Source organism: Mytilus trossulus, chromosome 9 (genome assembly GCF_036588685.1).
Source record: "Mytilus trossulus isolate FHL-02 chromosome 9, PNRI_Mtr1.1.1.hap1, whole genome shotgun sequence".
Lineage (NCBI taxonomy): Eukaryota > Metazoa > Mollusca > Bivalvia > Mytilida > Mytilidae > Mytilus > Mytilus trossulus.
This window is the reverse complement of record NC_086381.1, coordinates 46,522,973-46,549,581: the sequence shown is the minus strand read 5'-3', so window position 1 is coordinate 46,549,581 and position 26,609 is coordinate 46,522,973. Positions and strand designations below refer to the sequence as shown.

Below are 26,609 nucleotides of genomic sequence, written 5' to 3'. Positions count from 1 at the left end.
TAAAGTTTCGGTTTCAAGACAAATCCTAGCTTTTTTTCTAACAGTCAGATCATAACAGCTCCAAGTATATTTACTAATAGGCGCTCTGCTCCCTGAAATGTCAAAAGTCTGACAATAATATACATCTACACAACCTAAAATACACAAAAGACTTAGCAACACGAATCCCACCAGAAAACGTGCTTGGGGGGGGGGGGGGGGGTGCTCAGGTCTCAGGTGCTCCGGAAAAGTAAGAAGATCCTGCTCCACATATATGACACCCATGTGTTGCTCGTGTAATACACACCCGGTCAACCAACTCGTGAGGGCGTCCGTATTTTTTTCCCTCGAATGAATGATTTTAACTTCATCACTTGGAACTCTTGGTTTACTAGCTTCCTAGTGAGCACCAAATTTCTCTCAATGAAATCATTAGAGAGTTACAACCAATCGAATATCGTATCATTGAACTGGGAGATATGTACTTCATATACAGGCACTGCTGGAATGTTGCCATCTAGAAATGGAAAATTCACAATTGGGAAGCAGAAATCATCTCTTTTGTCGAAAAATAAAAACCAAAATACGATTTTTCCCTATTACCTACGTTGGCCCTTATTCTTTTAATATGAACCAAAGCAGGACATTAACTTTTATCAATTACCGGAAAAAGTAACTATGCTTTTTCGGAACTCGACTCGTTGATTATTATTGATCCTTTACTCTAGGTCTTATGAGAGCAAAATGTCAATTGAAAAGATAAATGATTTTCAAAACGCGTGAATGAAGAAGACTAAACATGGAGACGTGGTGGATGGTTGTTGGCATTGTAACATGCACAAAATTGCTTTTATTTCCATCGTAGTATGTATTTATACTATTTTTCACCTCAAACAAGACGGAATATTTTTACTTTTTCCAAAATTATGCATGGAAAATTTACATTTAATGAATTTCAACAGAAAAAAAACCAAAAAAAATATTCATTAGTGAATTACCTCCCCCTTTCCCTTATATTAATGAAAATTGAAATAAGTAAAAAGAAAAAAAAAGTTTTTAGGAGAAATGAAGCATTCTGAAATTTAGATTTTTGTTGAAACTATTTAAATCGCCTTTTCTATAGTCTTTAGTCTTTAGAAGTGTCAACTTGACACTAATATGAGGCAGGCGTAACCTGTGAATGGGGACGAAGTCTGTATGTATTATTTTTTTCATTCAAAATGTTGATAAAAGAAAACGAAATACCGTGCTTAACATTCCCGATTTTGGTTCTGTTGTTAGGGAATTAGCTGTGACGTTCTTTAAGTTATGACGTCATATTCGATGTAAACAAAAGAAACGCTTTCATCAGATAAACGTTTTTTTCATATCAAACAATTATTAAAATTGAATTTGTATTGAGATCCAATGTAATATTTCACTAGACTGATAAATAAAAAAAAAATTCAAAGTCTCATGCAAACAAGACAGTTATCTGCGCAAATGCGTGGAAAACCGGAACAGGAAGTAGATCTGAAAAAAAAAGTTAACGATTTTGAGTTCATTAGTACAATGAAAAATTCGGGAAATTTTCCCGATTTTTTTTTTTTTTTTTATTGATTTTTCTACCGTAATTGGGGACTTCGTCCCCATATAACATGTATAATCTCTCTGTAATTTGAATCACACTGGGGGTAAATTTACGTGACTTTTGTATAAAACTCATTGGTACATTTGTATTTATGATGTGGCACTGCAGAAAAAATATATAACTAAATAAATAATTAAATAATTAATTACCCAAAAAAATAAATTAAAATTGAATAAATAATTAACCCTTATAAAACCTTAACTATCTATTTTGTGAACCTTCCAGTATCTTTAATAAAGACCCCTAACAAATGTTGAATATCTTCTATGTGATGTTTGTAATTATCATTTTCTGTTGTTGCTAACAATACTTCAGATTCAAGTGTTAGTTTTGCTGTTATGAAGTAGAGTGCTGAGCGGAGTTTTTCTCTAGCCTCCTCATAATTTTCACAATCCAGTAGGTAATGGTCAACTGTTTCTACTTGTCCACAGCTGCATTTGTTGATGAGTGCTGGGCATATTGTTGATTTGTAAAAGTTTAAATTGCAATATCCTGTTCTTAGACTAGTAGTTATGCTGAAAACCTTATCAGGTTGCTGGTTCAGCCTTAGTGGTTGCCAGGTTGGGAAGAACCTGCCAAATAGTTGAAATGGGGAACTATTCCTAAAATCAGTCAAATGAGTAAAAATCATTAATTTGAGTTATCATTTAAGAGTGCCAGAAAGGAACATATATATTGACGCACCAGACACTACTCTGGTTCCTAATCAAAACCCATTTTATCGTCAGGTCATAGACGGGATAGGATATGTGGAAAGTATGTAATTGCTATTATAATGATAATTTCTGATATAGATTAGATGTCATTCAACCTTAGTGGTATATATATACATATATATATACTACAGCTCAGGTGGATTTTGCTTTATCCACCCGTCCACAGTGGGAGTGGGCACCAGGTGGGCCAAATATCTAGCTTGTCCACTCTGCCCACCCATAGGAGTGGGCATGCAATTTCTTTTGTTTAATCAAAACACTGGCAAGTACATACAGTCAATTGAAAAAAGCAGATAAGCATTTGTAATCACTATTTTTACAATAAAAGAGATTATAGCTAGGGTTGGCACGGGTGGGCTGCCCATGGTGGGCCTGTGGTAAAAGCAAAATCCACCCGGACTATTGTATATGCCCCTATAGCATGTATAGCATATCATTACTTTTTATATGGCTTCTTAAATAAAAAAAAACCCAAGTTGTGACTAAACTAAACCAAATGAGATTTTACACTTTATTTAAAAAAAAATTAAACACTACTTTTTATTGTACAAAAATATAATAATGATGAAAACATCATGAACATGTCTCTTTTTTATTTCAGCAAATCCACTGATTTTGATGTTCACAGAAATTGGTTGGCAATCACTCATAGTCTTCCAATTAGCAAATGGTATTATGAGGTGAGTTAAAAAAAAATATCTGAGAGTTTGACATTATTGAATTTTGCCAGTCACAAGCCAAGGTGATCGATTCAAAAGAGGGAAGAAAGACAGTGGCGGATCCAGGGGGTGGTCCAACGGCGCACCAGACCACCCCCATGACGAACCTCAAATTTTTTAAAGTGTCTATTTTTTCAATAACTATCTAATTAACAAATTAACACTTAAGATTAATCCTTTCATCGCACTAATTGGTTATGGATTACCTGGATACCTGGAGGTGTCACAATGATAGAATACGGATCAATGCGTTTCACCTGTATACATGTAATTAAATTGTCAAAACAGCTCGTCAATATGAAAAAGTTGACTTCTTATTGTGAAAGGTAAATACAAATTATTTTTGTATTTTTAAGTGAAATTTCCATATATAATTGCATTCTCCAACTAGCAGAGTCTTGGTTTTAAATTTCATTTATGTACATTTTGAAAATAAAACAATCATTATGAATGAATTAAATTAAATTTGTTTATCTATCTCTTTGAGCCCCCCCCCCCCCTTTTCCCCCAACATCAACAGCAATTCAAGCACTAAAGTTGGTACCGGCATTTGTACAAAGCGCAACATTTGATGAAATTAAACATTTTGTAGACTTTTACCATACTGGTTTGGCAAGTCCATCTACAATGCCTTCCGTACTGCGTTTGTGGCGCAGTCAATGCTTTCAAAACCAGAAAGTGAAGCCGGTGCTCTGAAAGAATGTTGCAAAACCGACTTTCCAATTATTTCTGTTATCTTAAAAATCATAGCTACCATGGGGGTGACGAGTTGCGAATGTGAGCGATCCAACAGTGAGTTATCACTTCTAAAAACCTACCTGAGAACAACTATGGGACAATCACGTTTAAACGGACTTGCGTTGATGCAAGTGCACTACAGTTTGGAACTAAACATAATACAAATTATAGATAACTTTGCAAGGAAACCCCGTGAAGCATGATGTTGAATGACCTCATAAATGACTCTTCAGTTTGTTAAATTAGTAAATTTTGAACAATTTTACGTACAACTTTTTTTACCGATTTGGAACATTTTAGCTAAACCTTTTTTACAGCTTGCCTTATTCAGATGACAGTTGTATGTTGTGCTACATTTTTTGTATTTTAGATTGCAAGATATTGTAAAGAGTCTTAAGTAAAAATCAGTTTTACATGTCTTTAAATTCCTTTACCTACTAACTAGGAATATGTGAATCGCATGGTTTTTGTCCAAATTCATGATCTTCCATAATGTTGAAGGTATTTTTTTTCATACCATTTAATATTCATTTGGGACCACCCCCAAATTTTTTTCTGTATCCGCCACTGAAAGATACCAAAGGGACAGTCAAACTCATAAATCAAAAATAAACTTACAACGCCATGGCTAAAAATGAAAAAGACAAACATACAAAACAATAGTACACATGACACAACATAGAAAACTAGGGAATAAGCAACACGAACCCCACCAAAAACTAGGGGTGATCTCAGGTGCTTTGGGAGGGTAAGCAGATCCTGCTCCATATGTGGCACCTGTCGTGTTGCTCATGAATGTATTAACAAATCCAGTAAATAGTCTAATTCAGTAGGTCACATTCATGAAAGGAAAGGGGATTGTAGTTACGACTTAAGGAACATATCCGATAACATATGTGAAAAAGTTATTCCATAAAGGTCAACCAATTCGTGATGGCGTCTGTAAAATTTACGAAGGGATGATTTCAACTTAAACCCTCTATCAAGAAAATCATGATAGGAAATACAAGCATAGGAATATCGTATCAATCATTGTCAATTGGGAGATATATACCCCATATGCAGGTGCCGCTGGAATGTTGCTACTTAGTAATGGAAAGTTTGCAATTGGAAAGCTGAAATCATTTCTTTTATCGTAAAGTTTTGTTTTAATGGAGGCGTGCTTGTCTCAAGTATGGTTGATCATTTAATCGATGATCAACCAAACACTTGAAAATTTAAATACATTTGTATGTTGCTTTGTAAGGGTAAACAGTTAACAAAGACTATTTGGCCCAGAAACAGATTAATATCATATGTCAATAAAACATGTTTAAGGTGAAGTATCTGCATGTAGTTATTTACCCCGTGAAAAATAGATCAACATTCTGTCTTAGATTGTTATTTTTAGCTCACCTGGCCCAAAGGGCTAAGTGAGTTTATCTCATCACTTGTCGTCTGTCGTTGTCGTCATTAACTTTTTACATTTTGAACTTCTTCTAGAGAACCACTGAATGGAATGAAACCAAACATGGCATGAATGTTCCTTATGAGGGGCTGACCAAGTGTTGTTACCTTGTAGCCGTTCCATCATCCAAGGTGGCCGCCAGCGGGGATCTTAGTTTAACATAGGACCCTATGGGAAATGAATACAAATGACTTCTTTTAGAGAACCACTGAATGGAATGAAACTAAACATGGCATGAATGTTCCGTATGAGGTGCTGACAAAGTGTTGTTACTTTGTAGCTAATCAATCATCAAAGATGGCCGCCAGCTAGGAACTTAGTTTAACATGGGACCTAAGGGAAATACATACAAATGTCTTTTAGAGAACTATTAAATGGAAAGAAACCAAACACAGCGAGGGACTTAGTTGAACATGGGACCCTAAGGGAAATACATACAAATGTCTTCTTTTAGAAAACTATTAAATGGAAAGAAACCAAACACAGCGAGGGACTTAGTTTAACATGGGACCCTAAGGCAAATACATACAAATGTCTTCTTTTAGAGAACCACTGAATGGAATGAAACCAAACATAGCATGAATGTTCCTTATGAGATGCTGACAAAGCGTTTTTACTTTGTTGCCGATCCAACATCCAAGATGGCCCTCAGCGGGGACTTAGATTAACAAAGGACCCTAAGTGAAATGCATACAAAGTCTTTATTTAGAAAACCACAGAATGGAATGCAATATTAAACCAAATTTTATCTTTTTTTATATAATTTAAAAAAAATACCAAGTAGAGTCAGGTGAGCAATACAGGCTCTTGAGAGCCTCTTGTTATATGATTTAAAAAAAAAACAAGTAGAGTCAGGTGAGCAATACAGGCTCTTGAGAGCCTCTTGTTATATGATTTTTTTTAAAAACCAAGTAGAGTCAGGTGAGCAATACAGGCTCTTGAGAGCCTCTAGTTTAACTACATGCTAGGTGCATCATACTCTGATCATAATTTAAAAGGCTTGCTGGTGTTTAACAACCCATCTGTTAGTAAAAAATATTTTGACAGATTCAGTAATTCCAAGTAGAAGATGATTTTGGTAAAATAGCATGAACAACATCCAAGAGATAAAACATTTATGTTAGGAAGTGTTTTTTATAAGGCATAATGTAAGAAATAATCATAATAATTTTTCATTTTCTTTTATTTTAGGAAACTTCAGAATGGACATTAGATTATCCCCCTTTATTTGCCTGGTTAGAATATCTGCTGTCACAGATTGCACAATTTTTTGACCCAGACATGTTGAAAGTAGAAAACATCAACTACAGATCTGATGCTACAGTACTGTTCCAAAGACTATCTGTTGTACTGACAGATTTTATATTCATTTATGCAGTGAAAGAGTAAGTACATTATGATTCTTGTTTGAATATCTTAGAAAATCTTAGAAAACAACAATTTGATTGCCATTTATATAAAAATGTATAATGGACTTCTATAACAAAATTAAAAAAAATTGGTGTTGTAATATGTAGTTTTTAAGATAAAAATAGAAATTAAAAAAAAACTGAAATAAATATGAAAATAAGAAGATGCAGTATGGTTGCCAATGAGTTTTCATGTGTTATTTAACTGAAAAAAAATCATCTCTCTATATATTTTATATCTATATTCTCACAAACCAAATTACAAAGGTAACATGGCCAGTGGCCACACAAATGTACCCAATATTAAATTATCAATTGTATTTTTTTTAATTATTATACATGTAATTGATGTTTTTGATTTTTTTCAGATTTTGTACAAAATGTATAAAACTCCAAAGAAAAGATGAGAACAAACAAGACATCTTTACTTCACCATATTTAATACTTACATTATTACTGATTTGTAATGCTGGGTTGATGATAGTTGATCGTATCCTTAACAAACAGTAATCTGATGATCATTGTTAAGGGCTTGACATATGGTTTACAAAAAAATGGTTTATAATCTCATGTTCAAGAATTGTTAAAATTCTTAATTTTATGAAATATTTGCTAATGGATATAACTTAACAAAAAACAAATATCCAATAGACATAAGAAGATGTACCTTTTGTGGTATGAGTGCCAATGAGACATCTCTCCATCCAAGTCACAATTTGTAAAATTAAACCATAATAGGTCAAAGTAAGGTTTTCAAAACAGAGCCATGGCTCACACTACAGCAAGCTACAAAGGGGTCCAAAAATGACATGTGTAAAACTATCCAAGCTTTTGCTGATTGATGACTTTCAGGTAATATTTTTCTAAAAAAAATAAATATTTTAAAACTTTTTATATGTATTTTATGCCTTTTGAACATCTACCAAGTTTTTTTCAATATGGTGAGGTAGGGATTGTTCATGCAACTTTTTTTTTTAGTTTTCTTAATAGCATAAGAAATTTAACTAATTGCATCTTAATGGAAACCATGAGGCTCTGAGTCATTAGTCAACAATTTTAATCAAACCAAAAATGGTCTCATTTCTCTTTTCATGAAGATAACATGTAAAACTAATTAGACAAATTATTAGCAAAGTTATGATTATTCTGATATAATTCTTATATGATTTGCATATCTATAAAAACTTGAATTGGATTGGTCAATTAGAATTTTTCTCTAAGTTTACACTTCGATAAACCATGTTTCCGAAACTACTTTTTTGATCTATTCATGCGCGATACACAAGCTTGCAGTGATCCCGGGATTTTCAGCAAATTGAGATTTATAAACAATTGCATAACAGTTGTGACTATTCTAGTGCATATATAACAAAAAAAAAAAAAAAATTAAAGGAACTAAAGCTTCGAAAATGTATAAAAATAAAATTTAATAAAATTCCGCGAAATTTCATGAAGGATTTGGCGAATTTACGTCATGGCAAAACACGACGTCATACGAATGGAAATTTTCAAGAGAAAGATTATTTCGTTACGTGTACGCTTCAAATTCGGATAACATTTAATTAAAATGAAGTTTTTGAGGTAGGTGCTATTTCATTTAAGATTCCGTTGTATTTATCGGAAATTTATGGTTTTTAGAAAGTCAAGATGGCGGCGTACTCCTTAGTTACGACTTGCCATTGTGCTTTTGATTTGTGAATATATATAGTAGCCATATGCATCAACAAAAAATGTTTATTAAATATCACAAATGTTTGGTTGAAGAATTATAAGGATTAAACACATTTTTTCTAGAGGTTATTGATGTGTAAACCGGGGCTCTTACTCACAAACTCAACATAAAAGTCCTTCGGACTTTTATTCAGTTTGTGAGTTAATCGCCCCGGTTTACACATCAATAACCTCTAGAAAAAATGTGTTTAATCCTATAGTATTTGATATCAAGTTTCCATAACAGTTTTCAGACATCCATTTTCAGTATAATGGTTTTCTGTTTGGAATACTACTGCTATCCATAACCAGATTATATGAGGTTTGTATAAGGATACCAGTAATGTAAACAATGTGCCTTATTTATAATGAATGCACACATAAATGACTGAACTAAGATCTAGGAATGCATTAATGAGACACCAATTAAAAAACAAAATAACCAAAAGACGTCTGGAATACTACACACTCTTTTGCTAATATACAGGTGTTGTAAATGAATTGAACCAAAACAATCAAAGATATGGCATTTACATTCTTAATCTGTTCTAGCATATATATGAATTTGTGTGTTTGTAATTGTTTTGTCAATTTTCTTTGCTGGACAACCACAAATCAGGAGTTATTAAAAAAAAGAAATAATTAAAACGTATTAAACGTGAAACAAAAACAACTTAAGATAACAGTCCAATTTTCACGGAATAAAAGAAAGCATGTACATCAATAGGTCATTATCTCTCCAAGTTTAAAGAGGTATACAACTTAAAAATGCCATTAGAAAAATGATGATAATCATGTGTTGTAACTATACAAATTAAATTGAGATTAAAATCCCAAACTATAACTTAAAACATTTTATTATCAAGATTTATCTCCCATAGCTAGTTAGATGATATAAGATAAATTCCTATTTCAGAGTAGAAATATAGAAGGAGCCCTATGGTTTGCTGCACTACTTAATTTTAAACACATCTACCTGTATGTAGCACCTGCATATTTTGTTTACCTTCTCAGGTGTTACTGCTTTAAGAGTGATGGTAAATATAGCTATTCTCACATAAGAGCAAAGACTGCTGTAACTTCATTTGCTAGAAACAATAAGTCATTGTATGTTCATTTGATCTTTGACTTTATTTAATTGAAACATCAAACATTTTTTTCCAAAGCCCATGCTCTACATATAAAAATCAGAAGCAAAAATGTTATTATTTAAGGAATGACTGTAATATTTTTTCTGTCTATGAAGAAATAACGTAAAAAATTTGGTGCACACTGAATAACGCCCGTATCGGGTTATTTAACAGTGTGCAACACATTTTTAGCTCACCTGGCCTAAACGGCGTGAACTTTTACAAAAATCTTCTCCTCTGAATTTTCTGGGCCAAATTTAAAAAACTTGGCCACAATCATCATTGGGGTATCTAGTTTAAAAAATGTGTCCAGAAACCCGGTCAACCAACCAAGATGGCCACCATGGCTAAAAATAGAACATAGGGGTAAAATGAAGTTTTTGGCGAATAACTCAAAAAACAAGAGCAAATCTGACATGGGGGTTATATTGTTCATTAGGTCAAGATCTATCTGCCCTCAAATTTTCAGATGAATCAGACAACCCATGGTTGGGTTGCTGGCCCTGAATTGGTAATTTTAAGGAAATTTTAAGGAAATATTATTATAGATAGAGATAAACTGTAAACAGCAATAATGTTCAGCAAAGTAAGATTTACAAATAAGTTAACCTGATCGAAATGGTCAGTTGACCCCTTTAGGAGTTATTGCCCTTTATAGTCAATTTTAAAAGATGTGTCCCTTGATTCGGTCAACTAACCAAGATGGCTGCCATGGCTAAAAAAAGAACATAGGGGTAAAATGCAGTTTTTGGCGAATAACTCAAAAACCAAAGCATTTAGAGCAAATCTGACGGAGTTAAATTGTTTATCAGGTCAAGATCTATCTGCCCTTAAATTTTCAGATGAATCGGACAACCCGTTGTTGGGTTGCTGCGCCTTAATTGGTAATTTTAAGGAAATTTTGCTGTTTTAGGTTATTATCTTGAATACTATTATAGATAGAGATAACTTGTAAACAGCAATAATGTCCAGAAAAGTAAGATTTACAAATAAGTCAACATGACTGAAATGGTCAATTGACCCTCTAAGGAGTTATTGTCCTTTATAGTCAACATTTCCACTGACACTACTGGGCCAAGTTCATTATAGATAGAGATTTGTTTAATATTCTCATAAACCAAGGTGAGCGACACAGGCTCTTTAGAGCCTCTAGTTTTATGTTATTTCGAATAGACAGAAAAAATATTAGTCATTTCTTATAATTTTATTCTAAATTCCATGTTAAACCATAGAAAACCATGAAAAAACGTTGATGAAGTCACGGTCGCGTTACTAAATTATGTCTATGGGCTGATAACAAGATAACATCAGCCAGTCAGAAGACTAGTTACATCCAAAATAAAATTATTTAGATATATTCAAAAGAGGAACAATTAAAATCCGTATATGATCTGCACAATATTTGGTAAGGAACTATATTTACATTGCATTTCCCATAACCTGATTATATTATGTGAATTTGCACCCATGATAGAAGAACATAATCAATGTTTGTGAATCTGATCTTGGATTAAAATTACATTTTTTTTATCTGTATAGGTGTAGCAGCTAAATTTTCCTGGAGGACATTTTCATTCACAAGAATTATCATGCTTGGTTTTGTAGTTATATCTGTGTTTTGTCTGTCATTTGGACCATTCATAGTGATGGTAAGTTTTAATGCCCCACATATGATAGAAGAGGGGCATTATGTTTTCTGGTCTGTGCGTCCATTCGTCTGTTTGTCTGTCCAGTTTCAGGTTAAAGTTTTTGGTCGAGGTAGTTTTTGATGAAGTCCAATCAACCTGAAACTTAGTATATATGTTCCTTATGGTATGATCTTTTTAATTTGAATGTCAAATTAGAGTTCTGATCCCAATTTCACGGTTCACTGAATATAGAAAATGATAGTGCAAGTGGGGCATCTGTGTACTGGGGACACCTTCTTATTTTTGTCTAAATATGAAAGAGTATCTGTACATTGAATTTCTTTTAACAAATAAATTTATAGCTTTTGATGTTACAAACGGAATTGCAGAGAATTTCGGCGCTTTATCATATTTAATTTATAAATGTAGGCAGTTTTTTATGTAATTAAGTGTGGTTCAATGATAGAAAGCCTTCAGATTGTTATACAAGATATCTTCTAACTTGATTGATTGATTGATTGTTGCTCTTCTAACTAGATTATAAAGAGTAACCTAGTACTTGACACTGTCAAATTTTAACATTCCATCTTGTTTTCTTCACTTCAACATATATATTGTATACTCCTTAATCTTTAATTATTATCTACCTCTTCAAGCATTTGAAATGCATCATGTCTATAGAAAAAATATTATATTATTTGTTGTGTGAGTTTGTTTAACATGTATTCTTTGTTTAAAGTATTTATTATATGATAATTTAACATACATACATATGACTTTTTTTCATATTAAACATTCTGTTTTTTTATTTCAGGATCAGATTCCACAGGTTCTTTCAAGATTATTTCCCTTTAAAAGAGGTCTTTGCCATGCATACTGGGCACCAAATTTCTATGCATTATATAATGTGGTTGATAAAGCAGCTACTTTGTTTTGTAAGTATTTTAATTTATATATTTTATTTCAAACATTAGGTAGATATAGGAAGATGTGGTGTGAGTGCCAATGAGACATCTCTCAATTCAAAAACAATTTAAAGTGTTAACCATTATAGGTCAATGTACGGCTTTCAACACAGAGCCTTGGATCACACTGAATAACAAGCTATAAAGGGCCCCAAAATTACTAGTGTAAAACCATTCAAACGGGAAAACCAACGGTCTAATTTTACTTTTAGGCATAGTAAAACCTGTTCTCCATATCTATTGATAACCAGTTTCATCCTACACTTTACCATTAAGCTTTATACACCAGTAAGTAACAGATGAACTAGCTATTGTTCTTTGAAAGACTTGCAACCTTGTAATTTTGTTGATTGATGGTTAAGTTGATCAAGAGTTAGGGGACTTTAACTTGTGAAAAAAACTGTCACAAAACTAACCTTTGCCTTCAATTTTTTTTTATATCAAACTGTAGATTTTTTAACCCAATTTCATGGTCCACTGTAAATAGAAAATGATAGTGCAAGTTTCAGGTTAAAGTGTTTGGTCAAGGTAGTTTTTGATGAAGTTGAAGCTCAATGAACTTGAAATTTAGTGCACATATTCCCTACTTTTTCTAATTTTGATGCCAAATTAGAGTTTTGATCCTAATTTTATAGTCAATTTAACATAGAAAATGATAGTGTACTATGGACACATTCTTACGGCAGATAATTTATTTTTAGGTAAAAAATATAATCTACTTAATATATCTGACACAGGATCTGCTATGATGACGGGAGGACTTGTACAGGAGTTCCAACATACAGTGCTGCCATCTATATCACCTCTCGTCACACTTATATTAACAGGTTTGTCTATACTGGTAAGGCTGGAATCTTATATGTTTTATACTGAGTATGAAAAATGGAAATTTTTCTTTGTGATTGGTTATCATAACCAAGGCTTAGAGGAACATCAATGAGACAATGTCCTAACAGTATAGTATCATTATTCACAGGACTTTAAGCACAACACAATCAATTAATGAAAATATGATTATAAGAAAGATCTGTGACATTTTGATGAAAATTGATCCACATCAACTCAAACTTAGTTTAATGATTAAATTTATAAAATGGATGATTTCATAATTTCACTCAGATTTTAAACTACAGTTTTTTTTAGATGTCTAAAGATGTATTTGCTGCATGACCTAAACAATAAAAAAGCTTGAAATATTTTCATTCTACAAATTTTTTAACTTTTTACACTACAACATATAAAAACCCTATAAAGTAAAAGAGAGATGAAAGATACTAAAGGGATAAATTCAAACATAGTTGATAATAAACTGACAACACCATGGTTAAAAAAGAAAAAGACCAGACGACCAACAAAACAATACAAAACTCAACAAAGAAAAGTAAAAGTTCTGATAAATTGCCATGATAGACATTTACAGCATTGAAAATGTGAATTATTTTCCCTATTTTGACACAAATATAATTTTCAGGAAATGGTAGTCCTGTCATGGAATAGAAGTTCCTTCATAATATAAGTTCCAAATGGAAAAACTATTCTGGAATATTATTTCCACAGGAATAAATATTACAGTAGATGTTCCTAACGGAATAAATAGTATAGAATATTTGTTCCGACAGGTACAGGTATTATGACATAGTTTATAATAAAGATTCCACTGGAACTTCTGTTAGGTGGAACAAATATACTTTGAAAGAGTACTATTTCTTGATTTTATTCTCTTGTTTTTCCTATTTTCAGCCAGCAGTTTTACACCTTTGGATTTATCCTAAAGGACCAAAGAGTTTCCTAAGATGTCTCGTTTTATGTGGATTTGGATCTTATATGTTTGCTTGGCATGTTCATGAAAAAGCCATTCTTATTATAACCATTCCATTCAGGTAATTTACAAAAATATGTTATTTATCTTACATACAAGTATTTAAAACAACTAGATTTGAACCAGTGGCGGATCCAGGAATTTTCATAAGTGGGGGCCCACTGACTGACAAAAGAGGGGGCCCACTCCAGTCACGCTTCAGTGATTCCCTATATAAGCAACCAATTTTTTTCCCAAAAAGGGGGGCCCCTGGGCCACCCCCCTAAATCCGCCTCTGTGAACAGTGGGAAAAAAAATAAAAAATATCCTAGTCCTCTATAAAATATTCTTAACACCAAAATAAAGCACAAAAAATATGTTCCTTAATTTTTTGGGAGAAAAATACCTTTGCGATCTGTTGATCGTTTCAACAGCTCATTATCTTAAACAAGATAGATATATTTGATTGATTAATGGACTGTTGGTATTAAAAGTATAACCTTCAGTAATCATTGTGGACAGTGTTCATTAGTGTAAAAAATCAGAGTACCTGGCGCAAACGATGTCCTTTGGTTGGAAAACTGGCATTCTTGATCAATTCAAGAGTTGTACATGTTGACTGACAAATGAAGTATTCTGTAGCAAATCACAAATTATGGTGTATTACTTCATGATACAAAACTTCTCACCACTTAACATAATCTAAAAACTAGGAACACTTCAACAGCTTTGGATTGCTATTGTTCATCTTAAAAATCATATTTTCACCATCAACACTAAGCAAAGGCTGACACCACAATAAAGGAATGGTTTTGTACTATCTAATGAGTTCTACACTTACTATTTTGTAGTTTATTAGTATTGGCTAAGAAGAGATATGCACAGCTATTCCTCATTCTGTCTACAGTAGCTCATTATTCATTATTTCCATTAATATTTACAAAAGCAGGTAAGTAAGAAAAAAATGCATATTAGGAATAAGAGTTATATTTGAAGAGTTGCCAATGTTAATCAAAAATTGATGGTGGCAACTATTTAAGTACAGAACTGTTAGTTCTGTTCTAATGCAATATTCTGAAAAAGTTTAAAAATAAATATTTGAGTATCACTTAAACTTCAACAGCAAATTCATTGTTGTTTTCAGTGACTCTTAATTAAATATATAGGAGGCGTCATCCAATCAAAATTGGTGTTATATGGCTAATTTCATAAAAAAAGTAATATGACTCTCGTTAAAGTTTTTTATATTGGACTGTAAAACCTGGTTAAGGATGTATTCTTCTGACATTTCAGTCTCGTTCAGTCTCGTTGAAATCTCGTTCTTGAATTAATTCCAAAACATGTGATGCAGGTGGAAAATGTCAATGAATTCCAAAAAATATTATAATCAATATATCTCTGTGAAAAAATTGTGTATTTACAATGAACAGTTTTTGAGTAATGCAGTTTTCAAAATTTTACGCCATTCAAGTCAGTATTTTTAGCCATAATTTTGAGAAAATGGGTGAGGGATACAAAAAATGATTTTACAAGAATCATGTACATCCCATTTCATTTTGGTCTTTATAAATTTCTTAGATATGTTTTCTATCAATCATTTATAACAAAAAAGTTGAAATAATATGCATTTTGTTCTTTAAACTGAGAAAAATCACAAAAATAGAAAAATGACAGCATGGTAAATTTTATCCCAAAAAGCGTCAAAGTATGATAAAACTTTCTTATATTAACACCTTCCTATAGTTTTTTTTGGTTAAATTTATTCAGATTGGTCCACTTCATCTTTATAGAAAGTATGAAAAAAAGTTTAATTGTGGAACTGTGATTTTTTTCCAGATAATAGCCCAAAAATAGGTAAAAATCGATGAAAAATGGGAAATTTATCAAAATTGGGCATTTTCGAAGGGCCGTAGCAAAAAAAGAAGTGCACCACCATATGATTTTTTCATTGCCAATTATTTTGTTACAGTCTTATAAACCCCAAAATCAGGTTAAGAAAAAAAGTTTAATTCTAGAAATTTTTGGCTCCTCAGAGGTGTACATCCTTAAGCCAAATTATATTAAAGTGGCTGTGTACCAAGTCAAAAGTAGGATCGTGTTTACTCTTGTAACATTCAAATAATTAAATTGATTGCTAGAGAGCATACCATGTTTATGTTTTGATTTGTTTTGAAGTTTGATTCCATTAGCACTTGAACATATTCAGTCAGCATCTTTGTATTTAAAAGTTATTATCAATTTTTTAAGGCATGCAAAATTAATAAAAAGCCATACCATGCTTGCTTCCCTTTTATGTGTGTGCTTGTGGGTTTGATTCCTGACAGGATATCCAGAAAATACATTTTTTCCCCTATTCCATGAAATAAGTATTAACAAGAATAAATGTAACCAAAGTATGCATTACTGATGAATAATAGAAGAAGATTAGGGCTATATCTCAATGAGACAGAATCCCAAATCTAAATTATTTAGAGGTTGATATATATTGTCTTGAACAGCAATAGACAAGTGTCTATACAGTATACAATTGTTAATCTCTAAATTACTCAAATACCAGAAAAGTCCTTGATATTTTTTGCAATTGATACAAAATTTTCTGAATGACAAAAAAGACGTATATACAATTTTCTTTGCAGAAACTGTGATAAAGATCTGTATGGTGTTGCTGTATACAGTTTATTCATTTTATAGTCTGGGAAATATCTACAGGTAAGTAGTTGCTTGAGTGGTAGAGTGGGGCGCCCATATTTGCCAGGGACACAATTGCACTGTTTAATGATTTTGAGGTTTAAAAACTTCAAAGGATGGCTGAAATGGAAAAAATATGCCGGTAAATTATATTTTGATAACAAATATAATTATTTTTTAAACTGAGACAAAATTTCTGCACTTACCACAATCAACAAAAAAACGGTCAACGATTTTCAGCCAATTTCCTGAATGTAAAACATGATTTCCAAGAAGTATTTCTTAGTAATTCCTTGACTGATTGCCCCAAATTTCAGTTGTTTACACCTTTAAAATGTCTGCTATTCATCTATAATGAAATTGGTATGATAAATATTGTTTACAGCTGCAGTTATTTGGTTTTTTAATAGATGTGTAAAAACAGCGAATATGTGTCCCCCTTTGACCAAAAAATAAGGAAATTTCAAACACCCTTTAATCTAACTTTTCAGATGATTCTTTTTCAAACATACTTGCTTTCAAGCTAAGAAATATTTTGAATTTGAGGTTATCTTCCTATAGAAATATCAGTTTACTTCAAAACCTGAATATAAACTGCAGAAAACGTGGAAAGATATGGCAAAAATGAGCACCCCACTCTAGTGACAAAAGTTAACCAGATTTCTTCTTTTCGAATTAAATGAACAAGAAATTACAGATTTTTTACAGAATACATTTTTACATTGCAAAGAGTATAAGACTATCAGTGTATTTCAAACTCTGTCTGACTGACAAAATGTCAGACAAAAATTCATTTGAATAGACAGAAGTTTTAAGATATTTTGGTTGAATATATAATAGAAAAATCCAAATTTCTCGTTTGGTCAGCAGACAAACGCTATAACATTTTGGTACAGACTGGTATGTACCTTCCTGCTATTTCATAAAATGGTATCACCATTAACTAGTATCACATAATTAGATTACAGGTAGTGAAAGTTTGTAATTTGAAACAAAGCATTTCCCTTTTACCACAAAATTATGTTTTCATTGTGAATATATGCTTCATGTATCAAAATAAAGTTATACCCTGCTTTAATGATTATATATCTGTTTAATTTCAGAATACCTTGGACATTAACCCAGTTACCTCTGTGTTCAACTTTAGAAACATTATATCTGCTTGGTATAGTACCACTAGAAATATATAACAGTATAATACATCCTGTTTTAGGATTAGATCAACGACTACCATTTATACCATTGATGTTGACATCAGTATATTGTGCAATAGGAATTATGTACTGTTGGATAAAGTTCTATATATTGACCTTTCAAGAGAAGATGCCAAAAAGTCACAGAGAATAAATATATTTATAATTTATGTGTTTTGTTTATGTTATGGTTATTGTAGACCATTAATAATTGAAAAGTATTGCAATTCCCACTGGTTTGTCTGCTTATTAGAATGATATAGTGTATTGACGATTTTGTCTTTTTGTTTGTGCCTGTGTTTATCTATTTACCTTCTTCTCCAAAACTGCTTTGAAAACCAAGAACTGAATTTAAATGAAACTTACAGATAGTTTATAAAACCTAATGACATTAAATCTATTTAATTTCATCATCCATTTTTTTTGGAGGGGGATTTCAAATCACAAAGCATGGACATTGCTATATTTGACAAACTGAGTGATACCTGCTTGGTACTACTAGAAATATATAACAGGAAATACATCTAGTTTTAGTATGTTTAGGGATATGTTATATATATAATAAGTATACATAGCTCTGGTGTTTCTAGAGTTATAAAGGCTGATAATACTGCTTCTTGTACACAAATCATAGTCTGTGCTCTGTGTATAGTTGAGAGAGATTATCCTGGACATTCATGTCAGTTCTAAAGAATTAAGCTCATACAGCCATTTGAATATGTGTTGCAGAAACATTGTCAAAAAAGTTATCATGTGTCATACAATGAAGGTTAAATGACCTATATCTAACAGTTCAGTGGGTTTGATAAAGTGAGGAAAGTAACATTTCTAAAACAAAGTGTCATTCTGACCTACTTCTCATGCTTTAATGACATTAATGTTTTTTATGCAGGTTTTTTTTGCTAGATGCTAAGTGACCTTTTACTAGGGGTAAGAGGCATCTATAGGTAACAGTATCACAGAATGATTAGATCACTATGATCTACATGTTACATCTCATTGGTTTGTTTAATTGTAAAAGTCCCAAGTTCATTTCTCTAATACAAATGGACATAAATTTCACTTCTTTTCACACTGAAGCTAAATTCAACTTCAGTAAACATTTGTTAAACCTTGACATCTAACTCTTTAACTAAACCATTTTCTTTATCTTTTTCTGTTACACATATTATGTTATATTGGTCCCCAACCGACGAAGTCGAAGGGGACTTTAGATCTGTCTGTCTGTCTTTTCTTCATACTTGAAGATATGGATTTGATATCTGTTGTATTGTTTTATCGTGACAAGTTACAGATTAAGTTTGGATTTTTGGTCTTATTTGATGATTGTGTGCAGAGTTATGGTCCTTTGACATAGAAAATTCACACAAATAATCAGTTTCCACATTTTTTTTTGTCATGCTTGACGATATTGATTTGAAAATTTGTATATAGTTTTATCATGACAAATTACAGTTCAAGTATGAGTCGGATGATTATGTGCAAAATAATCAGTTTTCCACACTTTTTTTTGTCATTCTTGAAGATATTGTTTTGATATCTGGTGCATTGTTTTTATCATGACAAGTTACAGTTCAAGTTTCAATTGTGTTCCAGTTTAATGATTTTGTGCAAGTTATGGTCCTTTGACTGTGAAAATTCACTAAAATAATCAGTTTTCCCCACTTTTTTTGGTCATTCTTGAAGATATTGATTTGATAATTGATACATTGTTTTATCATGACAAATTACAGTTCAAGTATGAATTTTGTTCTGGTCTAATGATTTTGAAAAGAGTAATGGTCCTTGGACTTTTGAACACTTTTTTTCGTCGTTCTTGAAGATATACCCTTTTAATTTGTTATAAAGTTTAAACAATGACAAGTTATAGATCAAGTAAGAATTTCGTTCCTATTCAATACATTTTTAACCAGTAGGGGACTATGTATTGTACTCACAGAATGCTTGTTGGTTCAAGGATTTATCTTAGAGCTAAGTTCACAAGAATTAATTGACATCATGCAGTCTTATTACATTATGAAGGGATCAATGTGGAAGTATAACTACCTCCTAACAAAAGCAGATCACAGTAATTTTCTTTTCATGCTTCAATGATTTATATTTATTTTTCTACTATATAGGAATTAAACAACTTTTTGGGTCTCACTTTGTCAGCTTCAGCCTTGACATTTAAGTTTAGTTTGCAGAAGATAAGTGACTATCAATTAAATAAATTCATTTATAACAGCTTCTACCAGAACTGACTGGCATTTCATGCTTCAATGGATATGACAAATGAAAGTGTTCTCCATATACAGAAACTATGCTTACTTTACAAAATTAGGTCTCCATGAACTGCATTTTGTTTCATCAGACGATTAAATTGTATGTTGGACTTTTTTTTTGTATGCCGAAACAGAGTTTTGACCACAATTCCTTGGTCCACTGAACATAGAAAATGGTAGTGCAAGTGAATATATCCGTGTACTATGGACACATTCTTGTTCTAGTTTTATTGTCGAGCCTGCAACTTTTGTTGCAGAAAGCTTGACATAGGGATAGTGACCTGGCTGTGGCTACGGTGGCGGCATTAGCTAACTTCTTAAAAGCTTTATATTTTAGAAGGTGGAAGACCTGGATGCTTCATACTTTGTATATAGATGCCTCATGTTACAAAGTTTCCGTCAGTCACATGTCCAATGTCCTTGACATCATTTTCATGGTTCAGTGACCACATGAATAAAAAGTTCAGATTTTTTATAATGTTGAATTCTCTCTTTAATATTATAAGTAATAGGATAATTATATTTGGTATATGCATACCTTGCAAGGTCCTCATGACCGTCAGACAGTTTTCACTTGACCTTGACCTCATTTCATGGATCAGTGAACAAGGCTAAGTTTTGGTGGTCAAGTCCATATCTCAGATACTATAAGCAATAGGGCTAGTTTATTCGGTGTATGAAAGGACTGTAAGGTGTACATGTCCAACTGGCAGGTGTCATCTGACCTTGACCTCATTTTCATGGTTCAGTGGTTATAGTTAAGTTTTTGTGTTTTGATCTGTTTTTCTCATACTTTATGCAATAGGTCTACTATATTTATTGTATGGAATGATTGTAAGGTGTACATGTCTACTGGGTAGATGTCATCTGACCTTGACCTCATTTTCATGGTTCAGTGGTCAATGTTAAGTTTTTGAGTTTTGGTCTATTTATCTAATACTATAAGCCCTAGGTCAACTATATTTGGTGTATAGAAATATTTTATGATATATATGTCAGTGGCGCAGGTTTTATTTGACCTTGATCTTATTTCCACGATTCATTGATCAGTGTTAAGTTTTTGTGTTTTGGTCTATTTTTAGTATTTTAATTAATAGGTCAACTATAATTGTTCTATGGAAGCATTGTTAGCTGTGTATGTCTGCCTGGCATGGTTCATCTGACCTTTACCTCATTCTCATGGTTCATTGGTCTATATTTAGTCATCTTGGTTAATGTTAAGTTTATGTGACAGTTGTAATAAAACTTTATACTTATGACTATTAACATAATATCAATGATTAGTAAAGAAGGCTAGACATTTCAGCATGCGCACTCTTGTTTTATCTTCTGTTTTTAATATTTTTTGTCTTAAATTGTTTTACCCTCATCTACCCCTTTATCAAAGCCGATTCCTTTCCTATGACTTTTAAATGTATATAAAAAAAAATCTCTTTAAATATTTCCATTGTTATAAACCTGAAGTGAGACGTCTGATTTATTCTTTATTATATATTTTTTTCTGATGATTTTTTTTTTTATCTTCGATGAATAATGGCTAGATTTTTTTTTTATTAACTTGAATGATAGCTCCATACAGTATTTAATGGCGATCAGTGCAATTTGATTGTCTAGAATTTATTTGCAATCTTGTATACTGAATTGCCCTCTTCAATCCATTTATATTTGAATATCCTTATTTATGGTGTGAAAATTATCTTATTGACTTATACAATAAAGAGCATCATATTTTTTCTTCCAATGCCTCCCCTACTGTGTCAAGAGGTGAATTTGAATTCTATTAAAACTTAGGACTGCATAATTTGATTCTACACACTTCAATGAAACTTTGGATACTTGCTGCAATAAAGGGGCTAAAGTAGGGGAAATGTTTTTATTTTATCTTTTTTATGGGTACAAAAAAAAGTAGTTGGGTTGTTTAAATTTGGTTGCACCATAATTGCTAATGTATGCATCTGTTTCTCACTTTTATTGATTTGAGCCTTTATTTTTTAAATGAAAGTTCACATAAGGCTTTTTTGGTTTGATTTTGGGCATTCATTGTATTTAGATAAATATAAAAAAAAAGAAGATGTGGTATAATTGCCAATGAGACAACTATCCAGAAAAGACTAAAATGACACAAACATTAACAACTATAGGTCACCATATGGCCTTCAACAATGAGCAAAGCCCATACCCCATAGTAAGCTATAAAAGGCCGCGATAAGACAATGTAAACAATTCAAACAAGAAAACTAACGGCCTTATTTATATAAACAAATGAACAAAAAACAAATATGTAACACATAAACAAACGACAACCACTGAATTACAGGCTCCAGACTTGGGACAGGCACATACATAAATAATGTGGCAGGGTTAAACATATTTGCAGGATCCAAACCCTCCCCCTAACCTGGGACAGTGGTATTATAGTACAACATAAGAACGAACTATAAAAAGCAGTTGAAAAAGGCTCAACTCATCAGATGGACAAAAAAAACAAGTGGACGTGGAAAACCTATGTTAACTAACAATGACAATCTGAAAAGGCCTTTATGGTTTATTAAGTTAAAAGATTATCTTATGTTATTGTTCAAACATTCTGATTTTTAAAATTCAATAAAGTTAAGAATTCTTTTGAAGCTTAATAGTATAGTTGTTATTTTATTTTTTATCTCAAAATGTAAGCTTGTTTCTACAAAAATAGTTACAATGTCAATTTATTTTATAAGTATACATTGCTTCATCACCCACATTTTTACACCCACCAGTGAAAAGAGGGTTTGTTAAGGACTTTTTGGTAATTTTATAGTTTTGTCCATGCAGAGTTATAAGCCTTTTTTTTTTTAAAGAAATACATGTTTCTTTTTTAACTAGCTTTTTTGGATTGAATGTTAAAATTGCATTAAATTATTAGAAATGGGTAGTATTTATATTTTCAGATGATTCTATTTATGCAACTTTAAAGTGTGCAATAGTTTGTTTCAAATTGCTTAAAAATTACATTTTATATGAATAAATATGGATTACAGATAAAACTCAAATGAGGCAGCAAGCGATCAACATAGAACCTTAAACATTTGCTAATTAACATTATACATAACATAGTATGTGAGGTCCAAAATTGGCCAATGTCTGAATAAAAGTTGTAAAAAATTAAGCAGAACCTATTAAAAACTTTTTTTTTCTTTTTGAAGGTGTTAACATGTTTATTTTTGTAGATTTATACTTTTGTCATTTATGAGCTACACATTGACCCAATCTGGAATTATCTTGATGTCTTCAACCATAATTTAATTGTTTGTACGTTCCATCCAGATGGCCTTTTTTGCTTTTAAAAAAAAGTAATCAATTTACAACCCAACACCAGGCCCCACAATAAAATCTTAAAAGTAGCTTAATGCAAATACTATGCAGATAGCTGCACAAATGTCAATGGTGGAAATTACTTTATAATTCAGTTGATAGATTTAGTTTGGGTCCTCTAGTTGATTTATTGCAAAACCTTTGAAGTCTTTTTGCTGAAAAATTATTAAATTTTTGTTTGAGTTTGTTGCAATTGATTGTGACTAAACACAAGAAGAATTTCTATAAATCAAACTTTTCTAAAAACGATCTCAAAAGTATAAAGGTAACTTAATATAACTATTAAATCTTTCAAAGCAATTTTCCATTTCCTCTACTTTGAAAAGTAATAACGTTTAAATTATTTATTATTTATTAAAATCATCTTTTGATTATATGTTATACTTGCACTTTATGAATTATTTCATTAAATTTTTAAAAACATGTTAAATTAATTGATTACATATAAGCTTGATATTATAGAATTATAAATTTCGTTAATATTGAGGAATATTTAAATTTGAAGTCATTTTTTTTAGCAGTTTCAAGGATTTGTATAGTTAGTCTAACTAAACAAATCCATGGTAGTTTCTAATTTCTATCCATCTAAATCCAACAGCATTGTATTGGATTGCTATGGTATCTTCTAAACTGCAGACTCATATTAAAAAAAATCGAAGACTTTTCATACATTATGAAAAAATTGAAGACTTTTCATACAACATTCTGAAAAAAAATCGAAGACTTTCCACAAACCATTCTGAATAAAAAAATCCAAGACTTTCCATTCAACATTCTGAGAAAAATCGAAGATTTTCTGTACAACATCATAAAGAAACAAGAATGTGTCCTCAGTACACGAATGCCCCACTCGCACTATCATTTTCTATGTTCTTTGGACCGTGAAATTGGAATAAAATATCGAATTTGGCATTAAAATTAGAAAGATCATATCATAGGGAACATGTGTACCAAGTTTGAAGTCGATTGGACTTCAACTTCATCAAAAACTACCTTGACCAAAAACTTTAACCTGAAGCGGGACAGACGGACGAACAATACGACGGACGGACGAACGGACGACCGGACGCACAGACCAGAAAACATAATGCCCCTCTACTATCGTAGGTGGGGCATAAAAAATTCAAAGTCCCTCCATAAAACAGTTTACACGAAGTAAAAAAAACCGACCACTCTCCATTCACCATTCTGAAAAAAATCGAAGGCTTTTAATACAACATTCTGAAAAAAATGACGAATGTATTATATAATATATTTTGTGTAAAACGTATTTCAGGGGGATTGATTGGTGAAAGAATACCAAGAAGTATTTAAACAAATTGAATGCAAAAAGACTTTATTATATGATTTGGAATAAAAAGATATAGATTGATTGCCACAGTTACCTAACAGACTGAAATGAATCGACTATCAAAAATGAGCGAACACCTATGATACATGTAGGTATGACGTATATATATCAACAACGACAACAACTGAATTAAAGACACTTGACCCTATGATGGGACAGGCACATATAGAATGTGACAGCATAAAACAGGGGACAGTGGTGTAACAACACACCTTAAACCTGGGAAAATCGATGTAAAATTACTCGACATGAAAAACGAACAAAAACTACATCTAAGCCGACAGCAGATATTGTCAAGGATCAATACACGTTAAGGCCTTAAGATTTCACTACAATTTCTAATTCTTCTATACATGCTTTACATTTTATCTTTTTCCTGTTGATAATGAGTATCTAGTATGAAAAAGATATAATTGCAACAAATGACAATTTTGTATGCTCTTAATAAAATGACACACCATGGCCATTCATAACAGTTATATTATAACACAAAACAGAACAGAACAAAACAAAACAAAACATATCATTTACAATATCATTACATTACAATGCACAAAATAGCAATACAATACAATGCAATGCAATGAAATGTAATGAAAAATAATGCAATGTAAAATGCAATACAATACATTATACAAACAATGCTTATTAGCTTTTAAAAATAAATGACTTGTGTATAAAATACTCATAGATCAATTCTCATTGTAGACGCAAATTGAACACATTTGATTTTTGGAATTTTCTGAAGTTCACCATTGTTTTTTTTACAAACATCCATTAATATATGTTCTCTATATAAATTTAAAAAAAAAATTATATAGAAAATAAGGTATTATATTTATTTTTTACAAAACGAAGAACATTTGGTTTCAGGCCAAGGACTTTTACGTTTACTCTAGAAATTCACACGTATATTTCAAGTAATTCTTCGTTTGTCTTTCAGTTCACATACTTCAAACTTCAATGCAGGTCATAAAATCGAAATTTTAATATGTGCAAATTGTAATATATTTCAAATTACTAAGATATATAAAAGTCGTGACGTAATAATGAAGTTTTAATAACCAATTTTATCACTAATTCGGTTATTAATTCGACAAACAATATCCCGCTACCCAAGATGGTATCAAGTGTTTTCTCACAAGCATTGGAATTGACACCTTAAATATAGTGATATACTCCTTCAAATTGATAAAATTGGCAATTAAGTATATAAGTGGTTCCTTTACTTTCCGTTATCAAAGTTGTTGACACCTTATGTGGTACCATTAAATAAAATTTGTTGTTGATTTTATTGCTTTGTTTCAATTTGTACAGTATAATTCGATTTCTATTGTCAAAACTTGTCAGATATACATGTATTATTGACTCGGTATTAACCACTTCAGGGCTGTCGTCGACAGGAAACCAGTTTATCTTGTTGGTACAAGTCACTTTGGCATGATTATGATTATTTTGGATTATTAGATATAATTGAATAATATTTTTTTTGTTTTTTTTATTTCTCATTTATATTTTATAATCAGTTAAATATTCAAAATGCTATATTACTAGACCCAAACTCGAGAACGTATTCTAGTTTTAACCCACAGCAATGTCTTCAGGTTTATATACCCTTCATATATATGTCATCGTCTTACTTCTTCGAGAACAGTGTGTGCTTTTATGTTGCTTAATCACATCGGAATATCATTTCTAAATAGTGGGTTTTTTTTATCATTGAAGAAAGATGTTTGGCATATTTGAAATTTTTTACATTGAATTTCTTTAAAAAAATCTGTCTACTGATCCTTCAAAATGTAACAAAACAAACACAGCTACCAGATATAAACCAGCACAACTTTCAACAGGACAAGGTAATTAAACCTGCATTTGTTTATACATCTAAATGAC

At 31.6% G+C, this 26,609-nt stretch overlaps 1 protein-coding gene across 1 annotated transcript; it reads left to right on the top strand.

The window, feature by feature from the left end:
* The first annotated feature begins 705 nt into the window (after window positions 1-705).
* Window positions 706-17,920, top strand: LOC134683014 (probable dolichyl pyrophosphate Glc1Man9GlcNAc2 alpha-1,3-glucosyltransferase). The gene is made up of 13 exons (XM_063542010.1): window positions 706-843; window positions 2,927-3,005; window positions 6,421-6,614; window positions 7,007-7,128; window positions 8,603-8,670; window positions 9,265-9,385; window positions 11,018-11,127; window positions 11,921-12,041; window positions 12,773-12,912; window positions 13,812-13,951; window positions 14,721-14,818; window positions 16,506-16,578; window positions 17,661-17,920. The coding sequence occupies exons 1-13, from the start codon at window positions 779-781 to the stop codon at window positions 17,902-17,904; spliced, it is 1,575 nt and encodes a 524-aa protein (XP_063398080.1). The 5' UTR covers window positions 706-778; the 3' UTR covers window positions 17,905-17,920.
* The last annotated feature ends 8,689 nt before the right edge of the window (window positions 17,921-26,609 follow it).

What these genes read in the sequence shown, in the direction of transcription:
- LOC134683014 (XM_063542010.1), top strand. Translation starts at nt 779, where the DNA reads ATGGAGACGTGGTGGATGGTTGTTGGCATTGTAACATGCACAAAATTG. An exon ending in TTGCTTTTATTTCCATCGTA is followed by an intron (nt 844 to 2,926) that starts GTATGTATTTAT and finishes TTTTTATTTCAG; the next exon opens with CAAATCCACTGATTTTGATG. An exon ending in TTGGACCATTCATAGTGATG is followed by an intron (nt 11,128 to 11,920) that starts GTAAGTTTTAAT and finishes TTTTTATTTCAG; the next exon opens with GATCAGATTCCACAGGTTCT.